Raw genomic sequence first — 10449 nt, forward strand, 5'->3', positions numbered from 1 at the left:
AGTGCGTGCGGCTCTGCACGCTTAACCTGGGTTTGGTGCGCAAGGGCGGGCGAACGTGCACGCAGGTCCGTGCAAGCTGGGGCCTCGGCGCGCCTGCGCGGCTGGACGGGTGGCCCTCGGCCCCGGCTCCCCGGTCACCGCTTTACGGCCCAGCAGGTGGCGCCCGAAGCTACCCTCCCGCCTCCTAGCGAATGCGTGTCCCAGCCCCTGGAGAACCCCTGCGCCTCGGGTCATGCCCGGGAATGGGGTAGGAGAGGGGGCAGCTGAGGCCCGAGATGGTCAGTTTTGTGTATGGGCCTAGCGTGCCTGACCCCCAACGAGCAGAGCGGGAGCCCATCTGACGCTGTCACCCCGCACCCAGCCCAGCCCTGCCCATTCGGCGCTGGCTACGGACAGATTGGCTTTATTCATGGACACGCGGGGGGGCGGCCGGGCCCGCCCGCCCGGGACACGCTCACACAGGGGTAGGGGCGCTCCTGCCACGATCACAACACTCGACGCCCGCGCTCGGGCCGGGCCGGGCCGGCACAGCCTGGCTCCTGGTTTTAGGTTTAAAAAAAAAAGTTCTTGGGAGGAGAGTGGGGTGCTCTGGGGGCTGCCCGGGTTCCCCTGGGGGCGGGGAGGAGCCGTCGCTTTCCGATCTTGGTTTAAAAACACAGAGAACATGCTACATCCGCAGACGCTGGACGGGAGGGGCTACGCTGGGGACGGGGGTGGGGGGGAGAGGGGGCGCGAGGCTCCCAGCCCCGGCCACGTTCGTGCCCCAGGGTTGGACGCGGGCGGGTAGGACAGACAGATGGACAAACACTAACACGGGCTCCGAGGGGGCTGCCTCGGAGCGGAAGGAAGATCTCGTGTTTGCGGGGAAAGGGGCAGAGGGTCAGCCCTGGCTCTGGGGGCGGGGCGGGGGCAAGGGCGGCATTGTGCTGCTGGTGGGCGGCCGTCCTGGGCCCTTACGCCTCTGGCTCATACTCCTGATAGTCCTCCTGCATCAGAGGGAGGGGTGGCGTAGACAAGAGCAACAGGGAGGAGAGGTTGGAGACCAAGCGGCCACCAGCGGCCCCAGGTCCCTGTCCCTCTCCCGGGCAGAAGAGGAGCCTGGAGTCCCCGACAGCCAAGAGAGTCCCAGGCAGGGGAGTCTGGGGCGCTGTCCTCTTATCCATCTGCTCTCCCCTCCCTGCTCCCACCTCCTGGGGCCTGGGTTGGACCAGGGTCCTCCCATCCCACCTGCGGAGGCAGCCGGAAGTCCCACCCAGCCCTGCCGCCCTCACCTGCGGTGGCTCCTCATAACTTTCCCCTTCCGGCTCCATCAGGGGCTCAATCAGCGGCTCCTCAGCGGCTTCCTGGGCCACTTCCTCTGGCTGTGGGGAAGAGAGGGTCAATGCTGGGGAGGGCAGCCGGGATGTTGCCTCCATTCCCACATGGGGAAGCTTTTGGCTGCTTGGAAGTGGAGAGCAGGCTGGGGTGGGTTGGCGGTGCCAGGAGCATGTTTAATCAAGTTGTTTATTTGGAGTGCCTTGGCCATGTGGTGGAGGTGTGAAGGGTGGAAACCCGCCAAATCCGCTGGGAGTGGAGGGGGCAACGGGCTCTCTCTGCCCCTCCCCCCAGCATCTGGCCGCTTCCTGCGCCTCCGCCATTTGGACTGCATGTGGGGACAGCTTGCTCAGTCGCCCTTTTCCCCTGACTCCTGGGAGGCAGGCGCTGTGCTCAGCCTCAGGACCCCAAGGGAGAACCCCGGATGCCCCCTCCAGGGCTGGTGGGAGACGGAGGTTCAGGGACAGGGCTGGGCAGGGGCTCTGAGCCATTCCTCTGCTGCTTCCGCCCATCCCTCCCCCAGGGCCCTGTGTGGCCTGGTTTCTTCGCTGTTGCTATTTTAAGATAAGCTGGGAGCAACAGCTCATAGTGTTGCTTGGATGTGTGAGCTAAGACTCCCCCTCCCCCCTGCGTCTGCTGCCCAGACAGGGACCGGTGTGTGTGTGTGTGTGTGTGTGTGTGTGTGAGAGAGAGAGAGAGAGAGAGAGAGAGAGATGTGGCTGGCCACCTGTAGGTGAGTGCATGTATGTGCACAAACACAGGACTGAGTTAGCTACACACAGACAAAATAACTCCAGGGTCGTGCATGGCTACATGTGGCCAGGCACATGCTTGGGACCTTGGGGGATTGGCACTGAGAAGTTGGTACTCCAGCTGCCCCCAGACCTACCCCAATAATGGTTCCTTCAGAGTACCTGTCCAGGTGGGCCCTGTGGACATTCAGGTTTACAGCTCCTGACCTGGCTCCTTCCCCCTAACTGTAGAGGAGGGTACATCAAGCCCAGGATAGGGAAATATTATTTTGCTCCAAGTCACCCAGAATCTAGGGAAGAATCATGGTGCTAAAAACCCCAGCTTGATGGGGCTGGTGTTGTGGCACAGTGGGTTAAGCCACTGCCTGTGATGCTGGAATCCCATATCAGAATTCCACATCAGAGCAACAGTTCACATCCCTGCAGCTCCACTTCCGATCCAGCTCCCTGCTAACGTGCCTGGGAAAGTAGTGGAAGACGACCCTGCACCCAGATGGGAACTCCAGTCTGGCTTTGGGCTGGACGAGCCCTGGCAATTGTGGCTGACTGGTGAGTAAAGCAAGCATTTGGAGACTTTCTCCCCCCACCCCCGTAAGTTAATAAATAAATCTTTTTTTTTTTTAATCCTAGCATAAGCACATTGATCAACAACAACCTCGCTGTCCAGTGGCAGTAGGATGGGCGTGCAGTGGGAGCCTACACAGTAAGAATGAAGGTGACACTGAGGACGTGGGCAGGGCGGAACCTCGCAAATGTACATGGTGAATGAAAGAAGCAGGTACAGAAGAACATGCACTTTTTGAAGCCCTTCACATGAAGTTAAAAAAACACCCACCTGATTTGTGCGGCTGGAAGTTAGCAAGCAGTTCCCGTAGAGGTGGGGGTGGGGATAGGCAGGGCCAGGACAGAGGGGGAGTGAGGGGGCCGTCTGTGAGGCACCCAGGCCCAGGTGTTAGGAAGGCAGTCCCTCTTTGAGCCATGCACATGAGGCCCCACCCCCACTCTGCCCCGAGTGAGCACCTGGGACACTTGTCTCACCCATGTCCTGGCCATGCTGACAGTAAGGACTGGGAGGGGCCACGAGGTGGCCTCTGGCAGGGGAGGGGGGATGTGCTATGTGTTGGGCTGGCTCCTGGTTCCATGGGGGCTCCCTTGGTGCAAACAAGTGGAGCTGCTGGTTTTCGGCGTAGGCAGGCTGCCCTTCAGTAAAAGTCCCCTTGACCCACCCCAGCCTGGCCACTGGCTAGTCCTCGCATCTCTGATCTCAGCAGCCCCGGGTGGGAAATATGGGGAGAGCTGTCTGCTCGCTAGGCCTGCGGTGCAGATGCCACCATCGTGTTTGGGAAGGGAGCAGAGACTCAGAAATGATGACCGTGGACTTGCCTGCCTTCCCTCTGTTGTTTGAACTCCCTTGAGAGAGCAGCCTTGGGGGCATGGGCAAGGAGGCAGGAGCTCAGAGAGCCTGCAGGCGGATACCTGAGGCTTGCTGTGTGCCTGGGCACCCCAGCTGTCAGCACAGGACCTGGCCCTGTGTCAGCACCAGGATCTCAGGCAAATCATTTTAGCTCTGCGAGCCTCAGTTCCTTCAGCTGCGAAATGGGCTAGGTATGGTGCCTTCCTCCTGGGGACGTGGCGCACCTTCAAGGAAAGAAGACCCAGGCATCCCACAGCGGAAGGAACCAACTGTGCAAGATGTCTGGAGTGGAGGGGGGGAGTGGAGGCTCCCTCAGCCCTACCTACATGCGTGTGCTGAATGCGTGGTGCTGATCACCCAAACCAAACGTTGACAAAATCGCCCCTCCCTGCATGGAGGCAGAGTCTGCTCGTGTCCACGGGCAGGCACTGAGCACCCACTGCGGAAGGGCTGTACGCACGTGGGCAGGTCACGGCACACTTCCCCACACACCTGCACTCACGGGACCCCCTGGGGACAGATGTGAGCTGCTGGCGCAATCCCACCGCCACACTCTTGCTGCGCTCTATCATGATCCTCACGGCGGCGTGCTCCCCGGAACTGCACGGGGAGCATCCCCAGGGGACTTCTTGTTGGAAGTGCAGATTCTCGGGCTTCGCCTGAGACCCACTGACTCAGAAGCCGGAGGAGAGGAGCCTGGTGCGTGTGAGTGCCTGTGTGTATGCGTTTGTGTGTGTGCATGTGTGTGTGTGTGTGTCTTTTCCCTTGGTGATTCTGATGTACGCGCTGGGTTGGAGGGCTTCTGATTACTTTATCTCCAATCTGCACAAGAGCCCCACTGCATTCCTCTTCCATCATGAGGCTCAGAGCCAGGGTGGGGTGCCCCACCCCCACCCCAACCCCTGCCCAGGGTACACAGCCAGGAAGTGGTGGAGCTGGGATCCACACCCAGCTCTGTGGGGCTCTAAGAGCTCACAGCTCTTACCCCGCAGGGTGTCCTGAGAGGGACCTCTGTGTGCACAGAGCAGCCACCACCACCGCTTGGGGAGACACGCCCGCACTACCGCATGACACAGAGATCACCCCCACCTCACCATGGTTCACACCTGCCTCAGAGCCTTCGTACTTGCTATTCCCACCACCTGAAATGCACTTCCCACACATTTGCTCACGGCTGCTTCTCTCTCATCCCTCAGGCTTCAGCTCAAATATCACCTCCCCAGAGAAGCCCTTCTAGCTACAGTAGCCTGCTCACTGCTGGACTGTCGCGTCCGCTTGTTGTCGTTTCTTCCCTGTCTGAAACCATCTTGTACATTCGCTTCCTTTTCACTGTGTTCGCCTAGTACCCTGTCAGCTGCATGCAGGTGGGACCCGCCCACTGCCGTACCGCTAGAACTGTTCTCTGGCGTGGACACTTGTCAAGCAGAAAGAAATGAGTGGACACCAGGCGGCACATGCAGATGTCGCCAGATGTGGTACGGGCCCCGCTGGCCAGCAGGATGCCCAGAGACAGCCAGATGGGGTCCCGGTCACTGGGAGACTGCACATGCACGCATCTACCTCACTATGGGCAAAGTCTCCCATGCAGCAGTTTGGAGCAGGAGGCCAGGTTGTTGGTGCTGCAGGCTGGCAGGCACTGGGAGAGTGGGGGCAGCAGGGGCCGGCTTGCTTGGTGGCCTGGGGTGTGTGTGTGTGTGTGTGTGTGTGTATCCTGAGGATCTCTTACCTTCAGATCAGTAGGAAACTCTTCCCTCTTCACCAGCCCTGTGGCAGCTGCGATGTTCCCAGCCCCAGAGAACACAGCTCCTCCCAGATGTGACGCCTGCTCCTTGGTTTTCTCAGCCACTAGAGCAGGGAGGGGGTTGGGGGAGGGGTTTGGGGGCCAGGGTAGAGGAGGCATAGATGCCCCTGCCCCTGCTGTCTGGTGTCCTAGGGTCTGCCCTCCCCCCCAGGGAGCACCCAAGAAGTCTTGGGACCTCACCCTCCCTTTCCCAGCCCTGCCCTCTGGATCTCAGCAGACCACAGGGCCCAGGGTGGGGGAGGGGGTGGGGCTGGGGCGGGGCTGGTACCTGAGGCCACACCTTGTACCACCCCTTCTCGGGTCTTGCTTCCTGCAGGGAGAAAAAAGGAACACAGGTAAGAGTGCTGAACGGAGGGGCACAGTGCTACAGAGTGGGCATCGGGCGGCTGCCGTCCCAGCCACCCTGCTGACCCCCTTTCTTCTCAGCATGCCAGTGCCCACGTGTCCTGCCTCAGGCCTTCCACTGAGGGCCAGCACTGTGCAGAACTCCTGGCCTGCCCCCAGCCCTGGGATCTGGGTTCTGCCCTTGGGATCTGCTGTTATTGTTCCTGTGTCACACGTGGCCCTCGGAAGCTTGGGGAGGGCCCCAGTTAGTGAGTGGCTGCACGGGCACTCAAGGGACCTCCAAGTTCCAGCTCCCGCTCATTCTGTGAGTGTGCAGCCCAGGATGGGGGGGGGGTCAGGGAGGAGGCAGGCAAGGGATGGAGCTGAGGGGCCACCAAGCTACGCATCACACAGTGCAAGGCTGCCCATGTGCCCCCTCCTCTCACTCCACTATCTCCAAAGTCTCTTCCCCATAAGGGGCAAACCCTTCCTCTGGCCAAAGTGGGGTGTCTTAGGTACAGGGTGGGTCTAGGGGGGCGTGCAGATGGGACTGGCATCCCAGCCTCAGCTGGCAGCAACCTGGTGACATCAAATGTGGGAAAGGCAAGAGCACCTGATGTGGGGCGAGGGGTGGAGCCCTCGGAGGAGTGGGGAGCCTGCTCTCCCTACTACAGTCCGTAGGTCTGGACACTGGCACCTGCACAGGCTGAAGCCCATGCCAGCAATAGCGTAGAGGCAGAGAGAGGCGACGGCAACACCTCCCACCCCATTCTTTCCTCCTGCAAACAGCTACTGGCGCTTGCTGTGTGTCAGGCCCTGCGCTCATGGCTCACGGTCTGAAGGGGGCAGGAGAAGGGCAGAGTCACACCCTAGACCTCAGGTCCCAGGGAGAGCACCCCCAGCCTCCCGGGGTTTGTGAGTGCGGCGGGGACATCTCTCCCTTGAGAAGGAGCAGGTGGTTGTTTGGACAGGAGACTCAGGAGGGTGTTCCAGGCTCAGGGAGCCAGGCAGGCAGGCAGGCACAGCGACTTGTGTTTTCAGAGCCATGTGCTAGGAGCCATGGGTCTGTGAGAAAGGCAGCTGGGAGCATAGACCAGGGCAGGACCAGGGAAGGCATCGAGTACCAGACTACAGGGAGCTGAGGCTTTAATACGTAGGGACTGGGAGAAGACACCAGGGCTCCTGGGCAGGGGGAGAAGCAGGAGGTGCCAATCTAAGGGGAGTGGCAGGAAGACCTGGAGAGGCTGAGACATTTAGCAGAGTGGCAGGGTCAGGGTGGCAGGAGTAAAGGGGCAGGAGGCCAGAGCTGGGGTCAGGCAGACGTAGGCTCAGGCATTCTGCTGGTGCTACTGCCCTCACCCCAGCCACCCTCAGCCAGCGGCTGTGCGGCCCCTAGTGGGTTCTGTCCCTGGAAGCCTGAATGAAATCTGATCACAGCAGCCCCTCACTGACATCAATGTCCTAGAAGAGCCTCCTAGTGAATTGGCTGTTGCCCATTTGCGTCATCCAATTGTCTACGGCTACCTCCTGCTCTCCGGTGGCTGTCCAGCCCACCGCGGGGCCTTTGCACCTGCCTTTTCTGCCTTCTCCCACCTGCTACCTTGTTGTTCAGGGTTCAGCTCCAAAGCCAGCTCCTCAGGCAGCCCCTTTTTCAACCTTGCCCCAGAGTGGTCCCCACCCCTGCCTGCCACCCCTTGTCAGTTCTCGCTATTGAAGTGCTCTCTGCCACCTTCTCTGGAGGGCAGGTGCCTTTGTCCCTGGCCAACTGATTCAGCCCCAGCATTCACACAATGCCTGGCACATAGTAGGGACAACCCAAATCTGCCACGACCTTGGGCAAGGTGTCCAGCCCTACTGGAGCCCGCACAGGAGATAATTATGCTTGCTGCACCTGGGCGAGCCCTGAGTCACTGAATGGGTCTCCAGCCTTCCCTCCCTTTATGTAAATGACCCTGCAGTCTCAGTCTCCTTTCTCGCTCAGGGTGGGAGATTTTAACCAACCCAGCCTCCTAAATCCTGGCACCAGCTGGCAGCTGCGAGGAGGGTGGATGTGGGGAGAGCTGGCCACAGCAGAACCACAGGCACTGGGAAGCAGGGGCGCCCGGAGAGAAACTCAGTCCTGGAGGGAGCTGGGGAGGAGGGCAGGAGGGAGCCCCAGGAATTCAAGAGGATGGGCCAGGGAGGTAGGGGCGGGACTTCCGAGTCTCTACAATCCGGTGGAAACCTCCACCTTCAGGTTTCACCCAGCTGTGTGACCTTGGGCAAGGTAGTGAGAGCCCAGTTTCCCCATCTGTGGAATGGGCTGACAGCATGACTTGAGGCAGTGGGCACTGCGACCTATCACTCTACTTCCCTCAGAGACAGGGCTCCAGGCTGGAAAGGAGGCCATGGGCTCCGACCCCACCCTCAGCAATACCCACTCCGTCCCTGCCCGCCTGTCTGCCTGCCATGTCCCCAGTGACCCCTGCTGACCAAGCCCTATCTGCTGACTCATATCCCACTCCCTGTGAGGACCCCCAGCCCACACCCTCGGAACGCGCTCCCGGAGCCCTGCCCCCGGCCCACCGACGTAGAGGACGCCCTCCTTGGTCTTCTCCGCCGCCTCGGTGACCCCCTGCTTGGTTTTCTCAGCAGCAGCCACAACGCCCTCCTTGGCCATGGACAGGCCCTTCATGAACACGTCCATCCTGGAGCCTGAGGAGGGCGAACACTCGGGCACCGGGGCGCTCACCCCAGCCTCTCCCGAGGGACCGGGCGCCCGCTCCTCTCCCTCCCCGAGGCCAGCAGTCCCCTCCCACGCCACCCCTCTCCCCAGTACGAGGCCTCAGGGCCGCGACGAATCCTGGCGTCCTTGAAACCCAGGGACGCGGGAGGGGCCCCCGCCTCGGTTATCCGGAGCCCTGCAACCTGCAGCCCCGCGGAACCGGAGTGCCCGGCTCGGCGCGAAGACTGTGCACACGCGCCCGTCCCACAGCCATGCACACAAACACACCACGGACACGCTCACGTGCACAGAGAGGCCACTCAGGCGTCCACACGCGCACGGACGCCCCCCACACACGGGCACGGACGCACGTCCACACGGCCGCACAAGCAGGTGCAAACCCCGGGGGGCAGTCACACATCCCAGGGGTTCACCCTGACGCGCAGTCCTCAGTTGGCTGCCTAACTCCTTCCCGCCCTCTTCCTCATCCCGTCGCGGTCCCCCCCGGCCTCCCCATCCCCTTCTCCATCCTCAGCGCCCGGCGGGCGCGCGGCCGCCTCACCTGGATGCGGGGCCGGGGCTGGCGGCGGAGCGGCGGCTGCGGCTGGCGGACGCGGGGGCTCGGTGAAGCCGGGCCGGGCGGGCTCAGAGTCGTTGGGCAATCAGGCCGTGTCCAGGCGCTCGGGTCGCGGGGCCCTGAGCTGGGGCGCAGCAATGCGCGGACCTCGGTGCGTCGCCGGCCACCGCTCGCCGCTGGCGCCCTGCTCGCTCGCGCGCTGCGCTCGGCTGTTCTCGGGCTCCGGCTCGCGCGCTGCGGCAGCTCTGAGCTCAGCGCCCCCCCTGGCGGCTGCGCCGCCCCCTCGGCCTGACTGACAGGGGGCGGGGAGGGTGACATCTCCGCGGAGCCCGGGAGCCTCCAGGGGCGGCTCCGACGCGCCGCTAGGGACCGAGGGGCGCGCGGAGGCGGTGGCGGGTGGGGGAGCGGGGAAGCTGCGGCGTGCTCAGAGCGGGGAGGCAATACTGCGGCTGGCTTGGGAGTTGTGCGGGGTGCCGGGCTCAGCGGTGCTTTGAGGGACCTTGAGCTGCCTTGCTAAGCTTTGCCCGAATGTTCTTCAGTTTTCTCTTTTGAAAAACGCGGACAGTTGAGTGGGTATTGAGCACTTGGCAGGTGGCTGGAGACGGTGGAAGCCAAAGACAAGCTTCCTGCTCTCAGGAAGCTACCCCGGGGGAGTGTGTGTGCGGGAGATGGGAGGCAGGCGCGAGAGGAGGCTGCAGCCCGGTGAGAGCAGAGATCTCAGAGACGTGTCAGGACACAGGTGATGCTTACGGCCAGCACTGCAAGTGCAAAGGCCCTGAGGTGGGACTGTACTGAGGCATAGCTAAAAGGTAGTGCAGGGGCCCACGTTGATGGTGCAGCGTATCCGAGTGTAGGTTGGGGTCCTGGCTGCAATTCTCACCCAGTTTCTTGCTAGTGTGCCTGGGACCTACATAATTGGGGTGACCTGGATGGAGTTCCAGGCTCCTGGCTTCACCTTGGCCTAGCCCTGGCTGTCATAACAGCTGTCTGGGGAGTCAGTGGACAGAAGATTCTCCCCTCCCTCTCTGGCCTAACAGTGTCTCATATCAGAGTGCCCGGGGTTTGTCTCCTGACTCCAGCTTCCTGCAAATGCAGAAGTCACCACTCAAGTCATTGAGTCCCTGCTACCTGCCTGGGAGACCCGGATGAAGTTCCTGGTGTACAGTCCAGCCCAGCCCAGCCCAGCCCAGCCCCTGCAGTCACAGGCACTTGAGGAATGTACCAGTGGGAAGGAGCTTTCTCCATCGTCATCTGTCTCTCAAATAAATGAGCTGAACGAAACTTTGTATGAGCTTTTTGTTTGTTTCTAGAATGACCTTAGCAGGCCAGGCACGTAGTGGGCCCTCTGTTGGTTTCTTGACAGAATTATGTTCATGAAACTGTGGGATCCTGGGGGAAAGGGACTCTGCCAGCTCAGGGGAGCCAGGGAAGGTTGTAAAGAGGATGTGACAAGGGGCCGGCGCTGTGGCACAGCGGGCAAGACTGCCTGAAATGCAGACATCTCATGTGGGCGTCAGTTCAAGTCCCGGCTGCTCCACTTCCAATCCGTCTCTCTGCTGTGGC

General features: G+C 61.6%; 1 protein-coding gene across 1 annotated transcript; it reads right to left on the bottom strand.

The window, feature by feature from the left end:
- Window positions 1–387: 387 nt before the first annotated feature.
- SNCB (synuclein beta) lies at window positions 388–9124 on the bottom strand. The gene is made up of 6 exons (XM_002710415.6): window positions 8872–9124; window positions 8171–8299; window positions 5550–5591; window positions 5207–5325; window positions 1272–1361; window positions 388–986 (listed from the first exon to the last, which is right to left on the bottom strand). The coding sequence occupies exons 2-6, from the start codon at window positions 8289–8291 to the stop codon at window positions 954–956; spliced, it is 405 nt and encodes a 134-aa protein (XP_002710461.1). The 5' UTR covers window positions 8292–8299; window positions 8872–9124; the 3' UTR covers window positions 388–953.
- Window positions 9125–10449: the final 1325 nt, after the last annotated feature.

The sequence above is a fragment of the Oryctolagus cuniculus genome, chromosome 6 (assembly GCF_051225735.1).
Source record: "Oryctolagus cuniculus isolate XC-2025 breed Fujian yellow rabbit chromosome 6, ASM5122573v1, whole genome shotgun sequence".
In the NCBI taxonomy this organism is placed as follows: domain Eukaryota; kingdom Metazoa; phylum Chordata; class Mammalia; order Lagomorpha; family Leporidae; genus Oryctolagus; species Oryctolagus cuniculus.